Here is a 25,786-nt window from a genome sequence, read left to right on the forward strand (position 1 = left end):
GCTGTTGCCTCCGCGACCCGACCTCGGATAAGCGGAAGAAGATGGATGGATGGATGGACTACCGTATTTCCTTGAATTAGCGCCGGGGCGGTAATTATTTTAAAACCTCTTCTCACTCCGGCGCTTACCAAAGGCATGCGGTAAATTTAGGCCTGCGCTTATAAATTTGAGTGTGATGTAAGGATACTAGGGGTGTAACGGTACGTGTATTTGTATTGAACGGTTCCGGTTCGGTGCGGAGGAGTACCGAACGAGTTCCACGCGAACATATGAAGTAGCCGCCTATGCTAAAGTCTTAACAAGCTGCTCCGCTCCGTTCTGCCTCTGTGTCTGTACACAGCACCCAGCATTGTCCCGCCCACACAACCATCTGATTGGTTACATACAAAGCCAATCAGCAGTGCGTATTCAGAGCGATGTAGCCAGCGCTTTAGCATCGAGCAGATATGAGTTTAGCAGGGGAGAAACGGACTCTTCCCAAATTATACTAAACACTTCCTAGTCAACTAATTTCTAAACATCACTATGAGCCCGTTGACCTTCTAGAAACAAACTGCAACTCAGATCGCTCGCAGTTCTGGCTTTAGGTAAAGGCTAGTTAGCTTTTAGCGTAACGTTAGCTCATTTTGCGGCGTGTGTGTGTTACGGACAGTGTTGATATAGGTGTGTTGAAGCAGCAAAAAAGGACATTATATTAAATGAAGAGTTTCTGTCTGTTATAGTTGATATAATAATGTAAGTGCATCATAAAGCCTACATGAACTCCATGGTGTTCAGGGATGAATTGTCTCTCCTATTGCTATTGTGCTATTTTTTCAGCTATAGTGAATCATTAGTAATGTAGCAGCCTAGTTTTGAATGGCAGGGTCCCTGCTATCACATGTTGATAAAAATATAACATTTACATAATAAAAGTCAATTACAGGCTTCCCAAATGCTGTAATAAATTAAGCATGATGAGTTGACTTGAAACTGTTTAATGTTGCACTTTTTATATGTAGAAGAAAAGTTGTGTCATTTTATTTAATCAAAGCAACAATTTGAAGCAGTTTAATGTGGATTAACGTGGGCAGAATTATTATAGTGTTCCCAATGTTAAAAGGATCAAGCCATTGTTTACAAATTTGGTAAATAAATAACCCAAAAATGTATATTTTGTTGTTTTCTTACTGCACCGAAAATGAACCGAACCGTGACCTCTAAACCGAGGTACGTACCGAACCGAAATTTTTGTGCACCATTTCACCCCAAAAGGATACCATCATGAAAAGTACATTTAATAAAAAAAAAAAAAAAAAACATTATAATGTAGCATAAAAAATGCATGTGACCTTAAAACGCCACAACACTCAGTCCCTGTATGTAAGTATTAGGAGTGTGGGAAAAAATCGATTCGAATACGAATCGCGATTCTCACGTTGTGCGATTCAGAACCAATTCTCATTTTTTTTTAAATCTATTTTTCTTTTTTTTTATCAATCCAACAAAACAATACACAGCAATACCATAACAATGCAATCCGATTCCAAAACCAAACCTGATTCAGCAACACTGCAATAAACAGAGCAATTGAGAGGAGACAAAAACACGACACAGAACAAACCAAAAGTAGTAAAACAATAATTAATACCATCAACAACAGTATCAATATTAGTTATAATTATTGATACTGATCACAAAGATAAAATAAGTCATATTTTTGGTTTGTTTAATGGTTAAAACAAATGTACCTTATTGCAATCAGTTGATAAAACATTGTCCTTTTCAATACTAAAAGCTTTTTACAATAAATCTACTACTCTGCTAGCATGTCAGCAGACTGGGGTAGATCCTGCTGAAATCCTATGTATTGAATGAAAACAGAATCCTTTTGAATGGGAAAAAATATCGTTTTTGAATCGAGAATCGCGTTGAATCGAAAAAAATCGATTTATAATCGAATCGCGACCCCAAGAATCAATATTGAATCGAATCGCGGGACACCCGAAGATTTGCAGCCCTAGTAAGTACCCAAAATGAAGACATAAATATAAATTCAATCGGATCAGAAACATTGGAGGAAACGGGATTAAAACCCGATGCTAACCGCCCATAGAAAATACATGGGTACGGCTAGTAGCTACTATTCACTTACCAACTCGGCTTAATATCTCAACATCGCTACACTCTTTCGTCGCAACTCGGCCCTGATGGTCAGCACCTATAAGTTTACAATTAGTTGTAAAATGTCGTAGGGTTGTTTTTACGATATGCAGACAAACGACAACTTTAAAACATACAGGCTTCAGATGTCTCCAGGCTTAGCCACCGCACCTGGCAGCCATTTTGGAACGCTGGATTACATAGAGCGCGATAGGCTTGCCGCGGGTCACGTGAGCGCCTGTGTTAAACTCGCCAGATTAAACGTGGAAACGGCGCAGGTAATATGAGAGGATGCCATGAGAGGAAATATGGCTTATTTACCACCCGTGTTACACACTCGTGACGTGACGAGTTTGACCCGGTGGTAAACCGAGGCATGCGCTAATTATTTTGCTAAACAAGTTTGACCCGGCAGTAATTCTAAGCATGCGCTAATTATTTTGCAAAACGAGTTTGAAAACGAGACATGCGGATAATATTATACCCGGCGGCAATTCAAGGAAATACGGTGTATATAAATAGACTTTGATTGATTGATTGATATTCTATCCATCCATCCAATTTCTACCGCTTAATTTCTTCAAAATAGCCACCCTTTCCTCTGATTGCTTTTTCGCACACTCTTGGCATTCTCTCCATGAGCTTCAAGAAATAGTCACCTGTAATGGTTTTTTACTTCACAGGAAGCTCATGGAAAAGATGCCAGAGCAAAGGGTGGCTATTTTGAAGAAACTAGAATATAAAACCATGTTTTCAGTTATTTCACTTTTTTTTGTTAAGTACATAACTCCACATCTGTTCATTCATAGTTTTGATGTGACAATCTACAATGTAAATAGTCATGAAAATAAAGAAAACACATTGAATGAGGTGTGTCCAAACTTTTGACCTGTACTGTACATTATTATATCATGTCTTAAATCTTATTTAACAACAGAATATTAAGTTATATAACAGAGCGATGTACGTTACTTAAAAAAAAATTAAAAACCTTGTTATCGTCTCCAAAAACAAGACACTATTCAAATATGACTTAGTCTTATACAAACCATAAACACACTTCTTATACATATTTAAATAATTATGACTATTTGACACTATTTGTTAGATATAACGCATCCTGTCACCACTATTTAAAGTCTCTACCATTACTAACCATGTTTGGTGACGCAGTGGGACCTCTTACTTGCATGGTTTGGACACCTTCTCATTTCAATGCGTTTTCTTTATTTTCAGGACTATTTACATTGTAGAGTTTCACATCAAAACTATGAATGAACAAATGTGGAGTTGTGTACTTAACAAAAAAAGGTGAAATAACTGTAAACATGTTTTTAGGTCAGATCTTGAGTAAAGCTAAGACTTTAAATTGGTTAGCTGTCGTCTGAAGCAAAGTCTTTAGATTGTTCAGATCTAGTCTAAAGCCCAGTCTTTAAATTGCTCAGAGTTTAAAGGTAAGTATAGCCAATCAGCATTCAAATTAGATCTGACCAAGCTAAGTCTATGAGCATTAAATGATGAAGCCTGAATGAATAAGACCATCAATAGAAATGAACATTAAATACATTTTCTTCCGATCGGAGCTTCGGTGTGCAAAGTCGAGCCCCAAAAATGTTGTGTCTGTGAGGTGGGGATGCGGGAGATGATGTAAGGGTTCTGACTCAAGCACACGTGGGGTCAGCGCGGAGGTGCATGACATTTAGCTTTGCACGACAACAGCACGCCGCATCAAATCTGCCTTTGGTTTGTTTGTCACATGCTGGACTAGAACACACCCACAAGACACAATGATGTCCAAATCAACTCAACTCTTGACTTATCAAGACGATGCTAAAGCGCAGGTAAGATTAATATCGCACAGGGTGTTTTGTCACAATAATGGCAAAAACATAACACTATAAATGTCTAAAAAGTAGGTAAAACTGTTTTTAATAAGGTGTATGTGCAACAATCTACAGTAGATCCTGTCTGAAGCCAAGTTCTGTTGTAAAGCTAAGACTTTAAATTGGTTAGCTCTTGGTTGGAGCTACGTTTTTAGATTGGTCAGATCCAGCTTAAAGCAAAGTCTTTAGATTGGTCAGTTGTAGTCGAATACTAAGACTTTAAACTGGTTAGCTGTAGTCTGAAGCCAAGTCTTAAGATTGGTCAGATCTGGAGTAAAGCGAAGTATTTAGACTGGTCAGATTTATTCTAAAGCTAAGTCTTTAAATTGGTCAGATATAGTGTAAAGCTAAGCCTTTAGTCCAAAGGTAAGTATTTAGGCCGGTCAGATGGAGTCTAAAGCTAAGTCTTTAAATTGTTCGGATGTAGTGTAAAGCTAAGCCTTTAAATTGGTCAGATTTAGTCTAAAGGTAAGTATTTAGACTGGTCAGATCTAGTCTAAAGCTAAGTCTTTAAATTGGTCAGATTCAGTCTAAAGCTAAGTCTTTAAATTAGACAGATTTAGTCGAATACTAAGACTTTAAATTGGTTAGCTGTAGTCTGAAGCCTAGTCTTAAGATTGATCAGATCTGGAGTAAAGCAAAGTCTTTAGACTGGTCAGATCTAGTCTAAAGCTAAGTCTTTAAATTGGTCAGATGTAGTGTAAAGCTAAGCCTTTAAATTGGTCAGATTTAGTCTAAAGGTAAGTATTTAGACTGGTCAGATCTAGTCTAAAGCTAAGTCTTTAAATTGGTTGGATTCAGACTAAAGCTAAGTCTTTAAATTAGACAGATTTAGTCGAATACTAAGACTTTAAATTGGTTAGCTGTAGTCTGAAGCCAAGTCTTAAGATTGGTCAGATCTGGAGTAAAGCAAAGTCTTTAGACTGGTCAAATTTATTCTAAAGCTAAGTCTTTAAATTGGTCAGATGTAGTGTAAAGCTAAGCCTTTAGATTGCTCTGATTTAGTCTAAAGGTAAGTATTTAGACCGGTTAGATCTAGTCTAAAGCTAAGTTTTTAAATCGGTCAAATTTAGTCCATTACTAAGATTTTAAATTGGTTAGCTGTAGTCTGAAGCCAAGTCTTAAGATTGGTCAGATCTGGAGTAAAGCGAAGTCTTTAGACTGGTCAGATCTAGTCTAAAGCTAAGTCTTTAAATTGGTCAGATGTAGTGTAAAGCTAAGCCTTTAAATTGGTCAGATTTAGTCTAAAGGTAAGTATTTAGACTGGTCAGATCTAGTCTAAAGCTAAGTCTTTAAATTGGTCAGATTCAGTCTAAAGCTAAGTCTTTAAATTAGACAGATTTAGTCGAATACTAAGACTTTAAATTGGTTAGCTGTAGTCTGAAGCCTAGTCTTAAGATTGATCAGATCTGGAGTAAAGCGAAGTCTTTAGACTGGTCAGATCTGGTCTAAAGCTAAGTCTTTAAATTGGTCAGATGTAGTGTAAAGCTAAGCCTTTAAATTGGTCAGATTTAGTCTAAAGGTAAGTATTTAGACTGGTCAGATCTAGTCTAAAGCTAAGTCTTTAAATTGGTTGGATTCAGACTAAAGCTAAGTCTTTAAATTAGACAGATTTAGTCGAATACTAAGACTTTAAATTGGTTAGCTGTAGTCTGAAGCCAAGTCTTAAGATTGGTCAGATCTGGAGTAAAGCAAAGTCTTTAGACTGGTCAAATTTATTCTAAAGCTAAGTCTTTAAATTGGTCAGATGTAGTGTAAAGCTAAGCCTTTAGATTGCTCTGATTTAGTCTAAAGGTAAGTATTTAGACCGGTTAGATCTAGTCTAAAGCTAAGTCTTTAAATTGGTCAGATGTAGTGTAAAGCTAAGCCTTTAAATTGGTCGGATTTAGTCTAAAGGTAAGTATTTAGACTGGTCAGATCTAGTCTAAAGCTAAGTCTTTAAATCGGTCAGATTCAGTCTAAAGCTAAGTCTTTAAATTAGACAGATTTAGTCGAATACTAAGACTTTAAATTGGTTAGCTGTAGTCTGAAGCCAAGTCCTAAGATTGGTCAGATCTGGAGTAAAGCGAAGTCTTTACACTGGTCAGATTTATTCTAAAGCTAAGTCTTTAAATTGGTCGGATGCAGTGTAAAGCTAAGCCTTTAAATTGGTCAGATTTAGTCTAAAGGTAAGTATTTAGACTGGTCAGATCTAGTCTAAAGCTAAGTCTTTAAATTGGTCAGATTTAGTCTAAAGCTAAGTCTTTAAATTGGTCAGATCTAGTCTAAAGCTAAGTCTTTAAATTGGACAGATTTAGTCGAATACTAAGACTTTAAATTGGTTAGCTGTAGTCTGAAGCCTGGTGTTGAGATTGGTCAGATCTGGAGTAAAGCAAAGTCTTTACAGATTTATTCTAAAGCTAGGTCTTTAAATTGGTCAGATCTAGTCTAAAGGTACGTTTTTAGACCGGTCTGATTTATTCTAAAGCCAAGTCTTTTAATTTGTCGGATGTAGTTTAAAGCTAAGTCTTTAAATTGGTCAGATCTAGTCTAAAGCCAGATATTAAATACCGCCACAATACCTCCACGGTTTGATGCCAAATTTTCGGGACTTATACAGATCCCTAATTTTACGACAGCAGGTCCTAAAGGTACTTTTTTTGCATAGGTTGGTTTTGCATACCAGAGCCCCTTGAAAGACTGTGTGTGTATCCATCAATCCATCCATTTTCTACCGCTTATTCCCTTGTGGGGTCGCGGGGGGCGCTGGCGCCTATCTCAGCTACAATCGGGCGGAAGAAGGGGTACACCCTGGACAAGTCGCCACCTCATCGCAGGGCCAACACAGATAGACAGACAACATTCACACTCAAAAACAAGTATTTTGATTGGTCGGATGTAGTGTAAAGCTAAGTCTTTAAATTGGTCGGATATAGTCTAAAAGTAGGTCTTTAGACCGGTCAGATTTAGTCTACAGCTAAGTCTTTAAATTGGTCAGATCTGGTCTAAAGCTAAGTCTTTAAAATCGGTTAGCTCTAGTCTGAAGACAGATTGGTTAGATCCAGTCTAAAGCTAAGTTTTTAGGTCAGATCTGGAGTAAAGCTAAGACTTTAAATTAGTTAGTTCTAGGTTGAAGCTAAGGTTTTAGATTGGTCAGTTTTAGTTGAAATACTAAGACTTTAAATTGGTTAGCTGTAGTCTGAAGCCTAGTCTTAAGATTGGTCAGATCTGGAGTAAAGCAAAGTCTTTACACTGGTCAGATCTAGTGTAAAGCTAAGTCTTTAAATTGGTCAGATGTAGTGTATAGCTAAGTCTTTAGATTGCTCAGATCTAGTCGAAAGCTAAGTCTTTAAATTGGTCAGATCTAGTCGAAAGCTGAGTCTTTAAAATTGGTTAGCTATATACTGAAGCCTGATTGGTTAAATCTGATCTAAAGCGAAGTTTTTAGATTGGTCAGATCTAGTGTAAAGCTAAGTCTTTAAATTGGTCGGATGTAGTCTAAAGCTAAGTCTTTAAATTGGTTAGGTCTAGTCTAAAGCTAAGTCTTTAGATTGGTCAGATGTAGTTTAAAGCTATGTCTTTAAGAATTGGTCAGCTGTAGTCTAAAGCTAAGTCTTTAAATTGGTCAGATCTAGTCTAAAGCTAAGTCTTGAGACCAGTCAGATTTAGTCTGAAGCTAAGACTTTAAATTGGTCAAATCTAGTCTAAAAGTAAGTCTTTAGACCGGTCAGATTTAGTGTAAAGCTAAGTATTCAAAATGGTTGGATCTAGTCTAAAGGTAAGTATTTAGACTGCTCAAATTTAGTCTAAAGCTAAGTCTTTAAACTGGTCAGCTTAGTGTAAAGCTAAGTCTTTAAATTGGTCGGATCTAGTCTAAAGGTAAGTCTTTAAATTGGTCAGATGTTGTCAAAAGCTAAGTCTTGAGACCAGTCAGATTTAGTCTAAAGCTAAGTCTTTAAATTGGTCAAATCTAGTCTAAAGCTAAGATTTTAAATATATAAACAGAAGATTTTAAACAGATTTTAAATAGATATAAACAGAAGATGGCGGCGCCCGGACGGGCTGCGCTCTCGAGGAGCTCCTGCTAAAGATGGAACATTTGGCAGAAATACCGGACAATTCCACAAACTTTATGGCTGGCTCACATCGTGGTCACTCCGTGATCACGTACGACCGCCAGACACTTCTGGATGTGGACACATCGGGCCGTTTTGGACCGATAGACACTTGCGTGCTAGACTTGCTAACTAGCATGGGAATACATCGGCGGCTACATCCAGCGGCCTGTGAAGCAGGGGAGTCTAGTAGCAGCGGGGGCCGTCTACGGAGCAGACGCCAGCGGTGTGATCGGAAACGCGGATGCCGAGCGGGGCTAAAAACAAAGAAGAAGGCTAATCCCCACAGAACACCACTTTCCTCCATCCCGAAGACGGATTTAGATGGAAAATGCGAGACTACTGGTCTGGGTAAGGAGTCAGTTAAATTAGAACAAGTTTTTTCTGCTTTGAGTGTTTCAGAGTTGGACATGTGTTTTACTGAGGTGGCTAACTATGATGCGTGCAGTTTATCAAAGCAACAAACAAACAATCGGAAAATCCCCGTTACTGAGGTGGCTAACCATGATGCGTGCAGTTTATCAAAGCAACAATCAAACAATCGGAAAATTCCTGTCGTATCAATTCCTAGATATGGTCGTAACTATACTAAATGCACTGGGCATAATAAACACAACATTATTAATATTAATACTACGGATAATTTGATCAAAAACTCCCTAAAACAGCCCACTACCTATAATATAGGTTTTTTAAACATAAGATCATTGTCTCCTAAAACGTTGTTAGTTAATGATATTATCAGAGACAACAATCTTAACGTCATCGGTCTCAGCGAAACCTGGCTTAAACCAAACGACTTTTTTGCGCTAAATGAGGCATGTCCTCCTAACTTTACACATGCGCATATTGCCCGTCCGCTCAAAAGGGGTGGGGGGGTTGCACTAATATACAACGAAAACTTTAACCTTAGTCCTAACATAAATAATAAATATAAATCGTTTGAGGTGCTTACTATGAGGTCTGTCACACCGCTGCCTCTACACCTGGCTGTTATCTACCGCCCCCCAGGGCCCTATTCGGACTTTATTAATGAATTCTCAGAGTTTGTTGCTGATCTAGTGACACACGCCGATAATATAATCATAATGGGGGACTTTAATATCCATATGAATACCCCATCGGACCCACCGTGCGTAGCGCTCCAGACTGTAATTGATAGCTGTGGTCTCACACGAATAATAAATGAACCCACGCATCGCAACAGTAATACGATAGACCTAGTGCTTGTCAGGGGCATCACCGTTTCCAAAGTTACGATACTCCCGTATACTAAAGTATTGTCTGATCATTACCTTATAAAATTCGAGGTTCAGACGCATGTTCGTCAAACTAATAATAATAATAACTGCTATAGCAGCCGCAACATTAATACAGCCACAACGACAACTCTTGCTGACCTACTGCCCTCGGTAATGGCACCATTCCCAAAGTATGTGGGCTCTATTGATAACCTCACTAACAACTTTAACGACGCCCTGCGCGAAACCATTGATAACATAGCACCGCTAAAGTTAAAAAAGGCTCCAAAAAAGCGCACCCCGTGGTTTACAGAAGAAACTAGAGCTCAGAAATTATTATGTAGAAAGCTGGAACGCAAATGGCGCACGACTAAACTTGAGGTGCACCATCAAGCATGGAGTGATGGTTTAATAACTTATAAACGCATGCTTACCTTAGCTAAAGCTAAATATTACTCAAATCTCATCCACCGTAATAAAAACGATCCTAAATTTTTGTTTAGTACGGTAGCATCGCTAACCCAACAAGGGACTCCTTCCAGTAGCTCAACCCACTCAGCTGATGACTTTATGCAATTCTTTAGTAAGAAAATTGAAGTCATTAGAAAGGAGATTAAAGACAATGCGTCCCAGCTACAACGGGGTTCTATTAACACTGACACGATTGTATATACGGCGGATACTGCCCTCCAAAATACTTTCTCTCGTTTTGAGGAAATAACATTAGAGGAATTGTTACAACGTGTAAATGGAATAAAACAGACAACATGTTTACTTGACCCTCTTCCTGGGAAACTGATCAAGGAGCTCTTTGTATTATTAGGTCCATCAGTGCTAAATATTATAAACTTATCACTCTCCTCGGGCACTGTTCCCCTAGCATTCAAAAAAGCGGTTATTCATCCTCTTCTTAAAAGACCTAACCTCGATCCTGACCTCATGGTAAATTACCGACCGGTGTCTCACCTTCCCTTTATTTCAAAAATCCTTGAAAAAATTGTTGCGGAGCAGTTAAATGAACACTTAGCGTCTAACAATCTTTGTGAAACCTTTCAATCCGGTTTCAGGGCAAATCACTCCACGGAGACAGCCCTCGCAAAAATGACTAATGATCTATTGCTAACGATGGATTCTGATGCGTCATCTATGTTGCTGCTCTTCGACCTTAGCGCTGCTTTCGATACCGTCGATCATAATATTTTATTAGAACGTATCAAAACACGAATTGGTATGTCAGACTTAGCCCTGTCTTGGTTTAACTCTTATCTTACTGATAGGATGCAGTGTGTCTCCCATAACAATGTGACCTCGGACTACGTTAAGGTAACGTGTGGAGTTCCCCAGGGTTCGGTCCTTGGCCCTGCACTCTTCAGCATCTACATGCTGCCGCTAGGTGACATCATACGCAAATACGGTATTAGCTTTCACTGTTATGCTGATGACACCCAACTCTACATGCCCCTAAAGCTGACCAACACGCCGGATTGTAGTCAGCTGGAGGCGTGTCTTAATGAAATTAAACAATGGATGTCCGCTAACTTTTTGCAACTCAACGCCAAAAAAACGGAAATGCTGATTATCGGTCCTGCTAGACACCGAACTCTATTTAATAATACAACTCTAACATTTGACAACCAAACAATTAAACAAGGCGACACGGTAAAGAATCTGGGTATTATCTTCGACCCAACTCTCTCCTTTGAGGCACACATTAAAATCGTTACTAAAACGGCCTTCTTTCATCTCCGTAATATCGCTAAAATTCGCTCCATTCTGTCCACTAAAGACGCTGAGATCATTATCCATGCGTTTGTTACGTCTCGCCTCGACTACTGTAACGTATTATTTTCGGGTCTCCCCATGTCTAGCATTAAAAGATTACAGTTGGTACAAAATGCGGCTGCTAGACTTTTGACAAGAACAAGAAAGTTTGATCACATTACGCCTGTACTGGCTCACCTGCACTGGCTTCCTGTGCACTTAAGATGTGACTTTAAGGTTTTACTACTTACGTATAAAATACTACACAGTCTAGCTCCATCTTATCTTGCCGATTGTATTGTACCATATGTCCCGGCAAGAAATCTGCGTTCAAAGGACTCCGGCTTATTAGTGATTCCCAAAGCCCAAAAAAAGTCTGCGGGCTATAGAGCATTTTCCGTTCGGGCTCCAGTACTCTGGAATGCCCTCCCGGTAACAGTTCGCGATGCCACCTCAGTAGAAGCATTTAAGTCTCACCTTAAAACTCATTTGTATACTCTAGCCTTTAAATAGACTCCCTTTTTAGACCAGTTGATCTGCCGTTTCTTTTCTTTTTCTTCTATGTCCCACTCTCCCGTGTGGAGGGGGTCCGGTCCAATCCGGTGGCCATGTACTGCTCGCCTGTGTATCGGCTTGGGACATCTCTGCGCTGCTGGTCCGCCTACGCTTGGGATGGTTTCCTGCTGGCTCCGCTGTGAACGGGACTCTCGCTGCTGTGTCTTGGATCCTCTTTGGACTGGACTCTCGCGACTGTGTTGTATCCATTGTGGATTGAACTTTCACAGTATCATGTTAGATCCGCTCGACATCCATTGCTTTCCTCCTCTCTAAGGTTCTCATAGTCATCATTGTCACCGACGTCCCACTGGGTCATTATTGTCACCAATGTCCCACTGGGTGTGAGTTTTCCTACCGAGGATGTCGTGGTGGTTTGTGCAGCCCTTTGAGACACTAGTGATTTAGGGCTATATAAGTAAACATTGATTGATTGATTGATTGATTAAATTGGTCAGATGGAGTATAAAGCCAAGTCTTTAAATTGGTCAAATCTAGTCTAAAAGTAAGTCTTTAGACCGGTCAGATTTAGTGTAAAGCTAAGTCTTCAAAATGGTTGGATCTAGTCTAAAGGTAAGTATTTAGACCGCTCAGATTTAGTCTAAAGCTAAGTCTTTAAACTGGCCAGATCTAGTCTAAAGGTAAGTATTTAGACCGGTCAGATTTAGTCTAAAGCTAAGTCTTTAAACTGGTCAGCTGCAGTGTAAAGGTAAGTCTTTAAATTGGTCAGATCTAGTCTAAAGGTAAGTCTTTAGACTTGTCACATTTAGTCTAAAGCGGTCTTTAAATTGGTCGGATCAGGAAGCCAACAGCATGGCTTCCGGGGAGAAGAAAGGAGCCAAGAAACGAGCGTAAAGCGAACTAATTACCATGTTAATTTGTTTCATCCTCTCCACTCGCTCTAACATACTAACTCTTCTAGAAGCTTCCAGGTGTAACATCCAGCCACAAACTACTCTGCCATAAAAGACTTATTGTTGACTTTCCTTCTTTCTATTGATGTGAATGCCAGGCTGCTGGAGCTTACCACCCTGGTTGGTTGATGACCACTTGACTATTGGACTAGTTCTAAAAGAGGGTTAAATGTAATAATTCTGTCATCATCTTACATTATTTAAAAGCCACTCCTTTCTGCCAGTGATCCTCTTAAGTCAGCTTCCATCCATTTTCATCCACTTATATGAGGTTGGGTCGCGGGGGCAGCAGCCTAAGCAGGGAAGCCCAGACTTCCCTCTCCCCAGCCGCTTCGTCCAGCTCTTCCCCGGGGGGATCCCGAGGCGTTCCCAGGCCAGCCGGGAGACATAGTCTTCCCAACGTGTCCTGGGTCTTCCCCAGTTGGACGTGCCCGACACACCTCCCTAGGGAGGCGTTCGGGTGGCATCCTGACCAGATGCCCGAACCACCTCATCTGGCTCCTCTCCATGTGGAGGAGCAGCGGCTTTACTTTGAGCTTCTAACCCTATCTATAAGGGAGGAACCTCATTTTGGCCGCTTGTACCCTTGATCTTGTCCTCTGGGTCATAACCCAAAGCTCATGACCATAGTTGAGGATGGACATGTAGATGGACCGGTAAATTGAGAGCTTTGCCTTCCGGCTCAGCTCCTTCTTCACCACAATGGATCGGTACAGCGTCCGCATTACTGAACACGCCATACCGATCTCACGATCCACTCTTCCCTCACTCGTGAACAAGACTCCTAGGTACTTGAACTCCTCCACTTGGGGCAGGGTCTCCTCCCCAACCCGGAGATGGCACTCCACCCTTTTCCGGGCAAGAACCATGGACTCAGACTTGGAGGTGCTGAATCTCATCAGGTGTACTGGAGAGGAGGCTACGCCGGATGGTCGAACCTCGGATTCAGGAGGCTGGTCGTGGAACTGTGGACCAGCTCTATACTCTCGGCAGGGTCCTTGGGGGTGCATGGGAGTTTGCCCAACCAGTCTACATGTGCTTTGTGGACTTGGAGAAGGCATTCGACCGTGTCCCTCGGGAAGTCCTGCGGGGAGTGCTCAGAGAGTATGGGGTGTCGGACTGTCTGATTGTGGCGGTCCACTCCCTGTATGATCAGTGCCAAAGCTTGGTCCGCATTGCCGGTGGTAAGTCAGACCCTTTTCCAGTGAGGGTTGGACTCCGCCAAGGCTGTCCTTTGTCACCCATTCTGTTCTTAACCTTTATGGACAGAATTTCTAGGCGCAGTCAAGGTGTTGAGGGGATCCGGTTTGGTGGCTGCAGGATTAGGTCTCTGCTTTTTGCAGATGATGTGGTCCTGATGGCTTCATCTGGCCAGGATCTTCAGCTCTCACTGGATCGGTTCGCAGCCGAGTGTGAAGCGACCGGAATGAGAATCAGCACCTCCAAGTCCGAGTCCATGGTTCTCTCCCGGAAAAGGGTGGAGTGCCATCTCCGGGTTGGGAAGGAGACCCTGCCCCAAGTGGAGGAGTTCAAGTACCTAGGAGTCTTGTTCACGAGTGAGGGAAGAGTGGATCGTGAGATCGACAGGCGGATCGGTGCGGCGTCTTCAGTAATGCGGACGCTGCACCGATCCGTTGTGGTGAAGAAGGAGCTGAGCCGGAAGGCAAAGCTCTCAATTTACCGGACAATCTACGTTCCCATCCTCACCTATGGTCATGAGCTTTGGGTTATGACCGAAAGGATAAGATCACGGGTACAAGCAGAGATAGGGTGAGAAGCTCTGCTCCTCCACATGGAGAGGAGCCAGATGATGTGGTTCGGGCATCTGGTCAGGATGCCACCCGAACGCCTCCCTAGGGAGGTGTTTAGGGTACGTCCAACCGGTAAGAGGCCACGGGGAAGACCCAGGACACGTTGGGAAGACTATGTCTCCCGGCTGGCCTGGGAACGCCTCAGGATCGTCTGGGAGGAGCTGGATGAAGCGGCTGGGGAGAGGGAAGTCTGGGCTTCCCTGCTTAGGCTGCTGCCCCCGCGACCCGACCTCGGATAAGTGGAAAAAGATGGATGGATGGAAATCCAATTTTTTTTTTTACTGTAAAATGGACAGTCTACTTAAAACATTTATATATTGAATAATGAAATCCAATTCTTTATTTGTATTATTTAGTTTTTTTTACTGTAAAATGGACAATTTTCTTAAAACAATTTATTTAATTAATAATGAAATCCATGTTTTATATTCTATTTAATTTTTTTACTGTAAAATAGACAGTCTACTTAAGACGATTTATATACAGTAATTAATAATGAAATCCAATTTTTTTTTTTACTTTTTAATTTTTTTTTACCGTAAAATAGACAGTCTACTTAAAATAATGTATATAATTAATAATAAAATTTTTGTATTTTTTTTTTTTAATTTATTACATGTAAAATGCAACGTATTCTTCAAACAATTTATATAATTAATAAAGAAATTCGGAGGGCGACTTGTCCAGGGTGTACCCCACCTACCGCCCGAATGCAGCTGAGATAGGCTCCAGCACCCCTTGTGACCCCAAAAAAGGGACAAGCAGTAGGAAATGGATGGATGGATGAAATCCAGAGGCAAATTCAAACATTATTCTGTGATGGCAGCCTTTGATGTAAAGCAGTTCGAAATCCCTGTTCTATGATATGTGAAGTGAAGTGAATTATATTTATATAGCGCTTTTCTCTAGTGACTCAAAACGCTTTACATAGTGAAACCCAATATCTAAGTTCCATTTAAAGCAGTGTGGGTGGCACAGGGAGCAGGTGGGTAAAGTGTCTTGCCCAAGGACACAACGGCAGTGACTAGGATGGCGGAAGCGGGAATCGAACCTGGAACCCTCAAGTTGCTGGCACGGCCGGTTAGGATCAAGTCCAACATATATGTCTCGTGCAAAATAAAATGTGCAAGAATTGTCTCATTTCTGGCGAGTTCCGTTGTAATAAATAAATAAACAAACACAGGTCTGACGATAACAATAACAATCTCGGGTGGAGATATTGTCCATTAAAACCTCAAGTATTCATCTAAGCCAGGGGTCACCAACGCGGTGCCCGTGGGCACCAGGTCGCCCGTAAGGACCAGATGAGTCGCCCGCTGGCCTGTTCTAAAAATAGCTCAAATAGCAGCACTTACCAGTGAGCTCCCTCTATTTTTTTACATTTTATTTATTTACTAGCAAGCTGGTCTCGCTTTGCTGGACATTTTTAATTCTAAGAGAGACAAAACTCAAATAGAATTTGAAAATCCAAGAAAATATTTTAAAGACTTGGTCTTCACTTGTTTAAATAAATTCATTTATTTTTTTACTTTGGTTCTTATAACTTTCTGAAAGACAATTTTAGAGAAAAAACACAACCTTAAAAATGATTATAGGCTTTTTTAAACATATATACATTTTTACCTTTTAAATTCCTTCCTCTTCTTTCCTGACAATTTAAATCAATGTTCAAGTATTTTTTATTTTTTTTATTGTGAAGAATAATAAATACATTTTAATTTAATTCTTCATTTTAGCATCTGTTTTTTCGACGAAGAATATTTGTGAAATATTTCTTCAAACTTATTATAAAAAAATATTCTGTCGAATCTAGAAAATCTGTAGGATTAAATTTAAATTTTATTTCAAAGTCTTTTGAATTTCTTTTAAAATTTTTGTTCTGGAAAATCTAGAAGAAATAATGATTTGTCTTTGTTAGAAATATAGCTCGGTCCAATTTGTTATATATTCTAACAAAGTACAGATTGGATTTCAACCCATTTAAAACATGTCATCAAAATTCTAAAATTAATCTTAATCAGGAAAAATTACTCATGATGTTCCATAAATTATTTTTTAAATTTTTTTCAAAAAGATTCAAATGAGCTAGTTTTCTGTTCTTTTTTCCGGTTGAATTTTGAATTTTAAAGAGTCGAAATTGAAGATAAATTTTCTTTTTTTTCGTGTTTGCTCCTATTTTAAAATGTTAAATTAAGTGTTTTTTTCATCATTTATTCTCAACAAAAAACCTTACGTAAAAGAAAATAAATGTACAACGGAATGACAGACAGAAATACCCTTTTTTTTAATATTTATATATAGATTTATTTATTAAAAGTAAATTGAGCAAATTGGCTATTTCTGGCATTTGATTTAAGTGTGTATCAAACTGGTAGCCCTTGGCATTAATCAGTACCTAAGAAGTAGGTCTTGGTTTCAAAAAGGTTGGTGACCCCTGATCTAAGTTATATATTTTCCCCAATCCCAACTCTGTGTGGTTCTTAAAAGTGCACTCAAGTGAAACCTATTAAAAGCCGCAGGAATGACCTCTGACCTTACTAATGGGGCAAATGGGGGGGGGGGGGGGGGGGGGGGTGTGACCCAATACTTTTGCATGGTGGCTACTCACTCTGCATAGGCGAGAAGAAGACCTCCGGCATGGGGGCGGACTTGGTCCACTTGTACTGAGGGACCGGCTTTCCGTGGCCGGACTTGCAGCTCAGAGTCACGTTGCCGTTGACGACCGGCTCTCCTGTCATGATGCACACAGGGGGGGAGGGGGGGACTGGGACCAGAGGGGGGGGTCAACATGTCAGATAAGCAGTTTAGGATCAAGTCCAACATTGTGTCACGTCTTCACGTCACACTGACTTTAGTTGTGGAGCATCTTGTAATGACTTCAGGGCCTCAGGTCCCTAAACGGCTTTTTGGGACTGAGAGCCTGCAGGACATTTATTTCATCGATGAACATGTGCAGGGCACTTTTGCGAGAAGGCTTCCTCCGAATGCCGAAAATAATGCAAGACTCTAAATTGTCAAGGGACAGACTGTCGAATGTTGCCCTCGCCTGGGAAATTCAAGGTGAGTCTCACGATGCGTTCAAGGCCCTCTGTGTGGTGTGGTTACTTCAAATGTAATCGCTCATTTCAAAACGTCATTTGTTTTGGAAACTAAAATTGGTTCATCAACATTGTGCCCAATGAGCAGCACAATTCTATAGAGTAGAATAGAAAGTGTGAATAATATAAATACAGTCTATTATACAGCATCATTCACATGTGAATACTAAAAATACAGTCTATTAAACAACATTATTCACATGTGAATAATATAAATACAGTCTATTATAGAGCATTATTCACATGTGAATAATATAAATACAGTCTATTATACAGCATTATTCACATGTGAATAATATAAATACAGTCTATTATACAGCATTATTCACACGTGAATAATATAGTCTATTCAACAACATTATTCACATGTGAATAATATAGTCTATTCAACAACATTATTCACATGTGAATAATATAAATACAGTCTATTATACAGCATTATTTACCTGTGAATAATATAAGTTGAATATTATACAACATTATTCACATGTGAATAGTATAAATACAGTCTATTAAACAACATTATTCACATGTGAATAATATAAATAGTCCATTATAAGCATTATTCACATGTGAATAATATAAATACAGTCTATTATACAACATTATTCACATGTGAATAATATAAATAGAGTCTATTGTACAACATTATTCACATGTGAATAATATGAATAGAGTCTATTATACAGCATTATTCACCTGTGAATAATATAAGTTGAGTATTATACAGCATTATTCACATGTGAATAATATAAATACAGTTTATTATACAGCATTATTATCATGTGAATAATATAAATACAGTCTATTATACAGCATTATTCACATGTGAATAATATAAATACAGTCTATTATACAGCATTATTCACATGTGAATAATATAAATACAGTTTATTATGCAGCATTATTCACATGTGAATAATATAAGTACAGTTTATTATACAGCATTATTCACGTGTGAATAATATAAATACAGTCTATTATACAGCATTATTCACATGTTAATAATATAAATACAGTCTATTATACAGCATTATTCACATGTGAATAACATAAATACAGTCTATTATACAGCATTATAATATAAATACAGTCTATTATACAGCATTATAATATAAATACAGTCTATTATACAGCATTATTCAGATGTGAATAACATAAATACAGTCTATTATACAGCATTATTGACATGTGAATAATATGAATACAGTCTATTATACAGCATTATTCACATGTGAATAATATAAATTACAGTCTATTATACAGCATTATTCACATGTGAATAACATAAATACAGTCTATTATACAGCATTATTCACATGTGAATAACATAAATACAGTCTATTATACAGCATTATTCACGTGTGAATAATGCGAATACAGTCTATTATACAACATTATTCACATGTGAATAATATAAATACAGTTTATTATACAGCATTATTCACATGTGAAAAACATAATATAGTCCATTATACAGCATTATTCACATGTGAATAATATAAATACAGTTTATTATACAGCATTAGTCACATGTGAATAAAATAGTCTATTATACAGCATTATAATGTTGTATAATTGACTCTATTTATATGATTCACATGTGAATAATGCTGTATAATAGACTATTTTATTCACATGTGAATAATATAAATACACTATTATACATTCAAGAACAGTCAAAAATAAACTGCCGCTCACTGCTCCCCTCACCTCCCAGAGGGTGGAACAAGGGGATGCAGAGAGTAATTTCACCACACTGTGTGTGTGTGTGTGTGTGTGTGTGTGTGTGTGTGTGTGTGTGTGTGTGTGTGTGTGACTATCAGTTGTACTTTAACAAACTTTTAAATGGCTGAAAGCCCAGACCTAAATGCAACAAAAAAAATATGGGGCGTGGCCTGAATGGGGACGAGTGCAAAAGATGCCTCACAATCTGGCCTATTTGCAGCAATCCTGCATAAAAGAGACTATTACCAAATCAAGGTGTGCCATGCTGATACATTTTTACCCAAAAGATATGAATGCTGTCATTGAGGCTGTGTGCACTTTTGAAATAATTGTCCTATTTTTTTCTAATATACATTTTTCATAATATATTATTCAACTTCAACCAGACTGGGTTTACTTTCTTTATCCATTATATGCATTAAATAAAAATGCATGTATAAAAAATGTTTGCTTTTGACTCTTTATATATACAAAACCCAAATTGCGGACTCATCAGACCACAGATCACTTTTCCATGTTGCATCAGTCACATCTTAGATCAGCTCGGGCCCAGCGAGGCCTGTGGCCTTTCCGGGTGTTGTTGATAAATGGCTTTGGCTTTGCATAGTATAGTTTTAATTTTCACTTACAGATGTAGCGACCAACTGTAGTCACTGACAGTGTTTTTTTTAAAGTGTTCCTGGGCCGTGTGGTGATATCCTTTACACACTGATGTCGCTTTTTGATGCAGTACTGCCTGAGGGACGGAAGGTCAATTTCTCCAGATTCTCTGACCCTTTTGATGATATTACGGAGCGTAAATGTTGAAGTTCCTAAATTCCTTGCAATAGCTCGTTGAGCAAGTTGTTTTATTAACGTGTTCATGGACCTCTGAGCTTCTCTGGTCCCCCCATTGTCCCAGTAACACTCATTTAATTCCTACACATAGTCGCACAACATACACATCTTGGATGAATACACACATTTCATGTATCATATATTATACATGATTGGGTATAAAAACAGCTTCCCAAAAAATGCTCAGTCTTTCACAAGAAAGGATGGGGCGAGGTACACCCCTTTGTCCACAACTGCGTGAGCAAATAGTCAAACAGTTTAAGAACAACGTTTCTCAAAGTGCAATTGCAAGAAATTTAGGGATTTCAAAATATACAGTCCATAATATCATCAAAAGGTTCAGAGAATCTGGAGAAATCACTCCCCTTAAGCGGCATGGTTGGAAACCAACATTGAATGACCGTGACCTTCGATCCGTCAGACGGCACTGTATTAAAAACTGACATCAATGTCTAAAGGATATCACCACATGGGCTCAGGAACACTTCAAAAAACCACTGTCACTAAATACAGTTGATCGCTACATCTGTAAGTGCAAGTTAAGGCTCTACTATGCAAAGTGAAAGCCATTTATCAACAACATCCAGAAACGCCGCCGGCTTCTCAGGGCCCGAGAACATCTTAGATTTACTGATGTAAAGTGGAAAAGTGTTTTGTGGTCTGACGAGTCCACATTTCAAATTGTTTTTGCATATATTTGACATCGTGTCATTCGGACCAAAGGGGAAGCGAACCATCCAGACTGTTATTGACGCAAAGTTTTAAAAACCAGCATCTTACACATCTGTGAAGGCACCATTAATGCTGAAAGGTACATACAGGTTTTGGAACAACATATGCTGCCATCTAAGCGCTGTCTTTTTCATGGACACCCCTGCTTATTTCAGCAAGACAATGCCAAGCCACATTCAGCATGTGTTACAACAGCGTGGCTTCGGAAAAAAAGAGTGCGGGTACTTTCCTGGCCCGCCTGCAGTCCAGACCTGTCTCCCATGGAAAATGTGTGGCGCATTATGAAGCGTAAAATACGACAGGGGAGACCCCGGACTGTTGAACGACTGAAGCTCTACATAAAACAAGAATGGGAAAGAATTCCACTTTCAAAGCTTCAACAATTAGTTTCCTCAGTTCCCAAAACGTTTATTGAGTGTTGTTAAAAGAAAAGGTGATGTAACACAGTGGTGAACATGCCCTTTCCCAACTACTTTGGCACGTGTTGCAGCCATGAAATTCTAAGTTAATTATTATTTGCGAAAAAAAATAAAGTTTATGAGTTTGAACATCAAATATGTTGTCTTTGTAGTGCATTCAACTGAATATGGGTTGAAAAGGATTTGCAAATTATTGTATTCTGTTTATATTTACATCTAACATAATTTCCCAACTCATATGGAAACGGGGTTTGTACATATGTATATACATATATATGCATATATATATATATATATATATATATATATATATATATATATATATATATATATATACACACATATATATGCATATATGTATATATATACACATGTATATGTATATATGCATACATACATGCATATATACATATATATATATATGTATATGTATGTATGAATGTGTATATATATATACATGTACATATACATATATACACATATACACGCATATATACATATACATACATGTATATATATATATATGTATATATATACATTTATACACATGCAAATATATATGTATATGTATATATATTCATACACACATATACATATATATATATATGTATATATATATATATGTATATATATATATATATATATATATATATATATATTATATATATATATATATATATATGTGCACATATCTAAATAAATTGAGTTAAACGACGTCCCTCCTCCCTACACGTAACAACTAATCATTTAATAAATTTTTTTATAATTACTAGCATGAGTTAACTCGTTATTTTTGACAGCCCTGATTAGACAGTAATGTATAAAGCCTATCAAGTTTCAAATTCTAGTTTTCTGTTTCTGGAATTCACACCTGCGCACTTTCACGTGACGCTCCCGCGTTACCTTTGACATTCAGCCGCATCTGTCCAGAAATGCCGGCGCCCCCGGGGATGATGACGTTGCACACGTAGCGTCCAGAGTCCGACTCCTGGGTGTTGTTGATGCAGATGGAGAGGTTGGCGGAGGGCATGGCGGCGCTGAAGCCCGCTCTCTTGGTGAACTCGTTCTGGCCGTGGCCCACCTCCCCTGAGCTGAAGTTGATCACCTTCAACACAGGTAAGAAAATAATTAGTCGCCGATCCTCTCCGTTCATGCGGGCTCTTTTTTAATTGCGTGGTCTGCAGGCGTATTAGCGCGTGCAGATTAACCATAGGAGCAGGAATCCACGTCCATCATAAAGATAATCCTAATGTGTGCAGATGGCAGGCGGCGACTTTTCTGATGTCCGAGATAAGCTCCCAGGCTTCAGACACTGAAACTGTGCAGATGATATTAATCATGCAGGACTCAACACGCTCACTGTGCAATAATATTTACAGTGCGGCAAAAAAAGTGCAGATGAGATGTCATGATCCGAGGTTAACTTCCAATGAAAAACTTCCACGCGTCCCGTCCTTCTCCGCGTACGACTTATACGTGTCAAATGTCGCAATAATCTTCATCCCCCGCAGCTCATCTTTTCAACCTTAAAGACCCCAAGATGAGCTCCGGTTCCACATGCAAGACATGAGGTGAGTCCTGCATGGAAAGGGAAACAGGTCCTTGCAGTCTCCATCTTTAATTACTACTGACAAATAATTCAATCAATCAATCAATGTTTATTTATATAGCCCTAAATCACAAATGTCTTAAAGGACTGTAAAAAACCATTAAGACTACGACATCCTCGGAAGAACCCACAAAAGGGCAAGGAAAACTCACACCCAGTGGGCAGGGAGAATTCACATCCAGTGGGACGCCAGTGACAATGCTGACTATGAGAAACCTTGGAGAGGACCTCAGATGTGGGCAACCCCCCCCACCCCTCTAGGGGACTGAAAGCAATGGATGTCGAGCGAATTGTTGAATGATCATTTACTACCCTCAGGAAATCAATCAATCAATCAATCAATCAATCAATGTTTACTTATATAGCCCTAAATCACTAGTGTCTCAAAGGGCTGCACAAACCACAACGACATCCTCGGGTAGGCCCACATAAGGGCAAGGAAAACTCACACCCAGTGGGACGTCAGGGACAATGATGACTATGAGAACCTTGGAAAGGACGAAAGCAACGGATGTCGGGCGGGTCTAACATGATACTGTGAAAGTTCAATCCATAGTGGATCCAACACAGCCGCGAGAGTCAGTCCAAAGCGGAGCCAGCAGGAAACCATCCCAAGCGGAGGCGGATCAGCAGCACCGATACACAGGCAAGCAGTCCATCCTGGGTCCCGACTCTGGACAGCCACTACGTCATCCATGGCCATCGTACCGGACCCCCTCCACAAGGGAGAGTGGGACATAGGAGAAAAAGAAAAGAAGCGTTAGATCAACTGGTCTAAAAAGAGGGTCTATTTAAAGGCTAGAGTAGAGTATACAAATGGGTTTTAAGATGGGACTTAAATGCTTTTACTGAGGTAGCATCTCAAACTGTTACTGCTAGAACATTCCAGAGTACTGGAGCCCAAAATCAAATCGTTCTATAGCCCGCAGACTTTTTTGGGCTTTGGGAATCACTAATAAGCCGGAGTCCTTTGAAGGCAGATTTCTTGCCGGGACATATGGTACAATACAATTGGCAAGATAGGATGGAGCTAGACCATGTAGTATTTTATACGTAAGTAGTAAAACCTTAAAGTCACATCTTAAGTGCACAGGAAGCCAGTGCAGGTGAGCCAGTATAGGTATATATGTATGTATATATTAAAAGGTATATACAGTATAGGCGTAATATGATCAAACTTTCTTGTTCTTGTCAAAAGTCTAGCAGCCGCATTTTGTACCACTGTAATCTTTTAATGCTAGACATGGGGAGACCCCAAAATAATACGTTACAGTAATCGAGACGAGGCGTAACAAACGCATGGATAATGAGTGGTTCATCCTGGGTCCCGACTCTGGACAGCCAGTACGTCATCCATGGCCATCGGACCGGACCCCCTCCACAAGGGAGAGTGGGACATAGGAGAAAAAGAAAAGAAACAGCAGATCAAATGGTCTAAAAGGGAGTCTATTTAAGGTTAGAGTATACAATGGGTTTTAAGATGGGACTTAATGCTTTTACTGAGGTAGCATCTCGAACTGTTACTGCTAAAACATTCCAGAGTACTGGAGCCCTAAATCAAATCGCTCTATAGCCAGCAGACTTTTTTTGGGCTTTGGGAATCAATAATAAGCCGGAGTCCTTTAAAGGCAGATTTCTTGCCGGGACATATGGTACAATACAATCGGCAAGATAGGATGGAGCTAGATTGTGTAGTATTTTATACGTAAGTAGTAAAACCTTAAAGTCACATCTTAAGTGCACAGGAAGCCAGTGCAGGTGAGCCAGTATAGGTGTATATATAGGTATATATGTATATATAAAAGGTATATACAGTATAGGCGTAATATGATCAAACTTTCTTGTTCTTGTCAAAAGTCTAGCAGCCGCATTTTGTACACTGTAATCTTTTAATGCTAGACATGGGGAGACCCCAAAATAATACGTTACAGTAATCGAGACGAGGCGTAACAAACGCATGGATAATGAGTGGTTCATCCTTGGTCCCGACTCTGGACAGCCAGTACGTCATCCATGGCCATCGGACCGGACCCCCTCCACAAGGGAGAGTGGGACATAGGAGAAAAAGAAAAGAAACGGCAGATCAACTGGTCTAAAAAGAGGGTCTATTTAAAGGCTAGAGTATACAAATGGGTTTTAAGATGGGACTTAAATGCTTTTACTGAGGTAGCATCTCGAACTGTTTACTGCTAAAACATCCAGAGTACTGGAGCCCGAAATCAAATCGCTCTATAGCCCGCAGACTTTTTTTGGGCTTTGGGAATCACTAATAAGCCCGAGTCCTTTGAAGACAGATTTCTTGCCGGGACATATGGTACAATACAATCGGCAAGATAGGATGGAGCTAGACCGTGTAGTATTTTTATATGTAAGTAGTAAAACCTTAAAGTCACATCTTAAGTGCACAGGAAGCCAGTGCAGGTGAGCCAGTATAGGTATATATGTATGTATATATGTATATAAAGGTATATACAGTATAGGCGTAATATGATCAAACTTTCTTGTTCTTGTCAAAAGTCTAGCAGCCGCATTTTGTACCAACTGTAATCTTTTAATGCTAGACATGGGGAGACTCCAAAATAATACGTTACAGTAATCGAGACGAGGCGTAACAAACGCATGGATAATGATCTCAGCGTCTTTAGTGGACAGAATGGAGCGAATTTTATCGATATTACGGAGATGGAAGAAGGCCGTTTTAGTAACGCTTTTAAAGTGTGACTCAAAGGAGAGAGTTGGGTGGAAGATAATACCCAGATTCTTTACCGAGTCGCCTTGTTTAATTGTTTGCTTGTTAAATGTTAAAGTTGTATTATTAAATAGAGGTTTTTGAAATACAATATATGGCAGGTTTGGACAATTATTTTGATTCAGGGGCCAAATTTAGAGAGAAAAATGTGTCTGGGGGCCGGTATGTATATTTTTAGGAAAACTAATTCTGCCCGAATGCGCCTGAGATAGG

At 39.3% G+C, this 25,786-nt stretch overlaps 1 protein-coding gene across 3 annotated transcripts in view; it reads right to left on the reverse strand.

Annotated features, from left to right (window-relative positions):
- esamb (endothelial cell adhesion molecule b) overlaps nucleotides 1-25,786 on the reverse strand; it is a 208,985-nt gene that overhangs the window by 18,825 nt on the left and 164,374 nt on the right. For all 3 annotated transcript variants that reach the window (XM_061878091.1, XM_061878089.1, XM_061878090.1), the window contains exons 3-4: nucleotides 22,119-22,320; nucleotides 17,010-17,165 (exon numbers count right to left, since the gene is read on the reverse strand). In XM_061878091.1, coding sequence (XP_061734075.1) covers nucleotides 17,010-17,165; nucleotides 22,119-22,320 — 358 coding nt within the window. The remainder of the gene's footprint in view (nucleotides 1-17,009; nucleotides 17,166-22,118; nucleotides 22,321-25,786) is intronic.

Source organism: Nerophis ophidion, linkage group LG18, assembly GCF_033978795.1.
Source record: "Nerophis ophidion isolate RoL-2023_Sa linkage group LG18, RoL_Noph_v1.0, whole genome shotgun sequence".
NCBI lineage: Eukaryota > Metazoa > Chordata > Actinopteri > Syngnathiformes > Syngnathidae > Nerophis > Nerophis ophidion.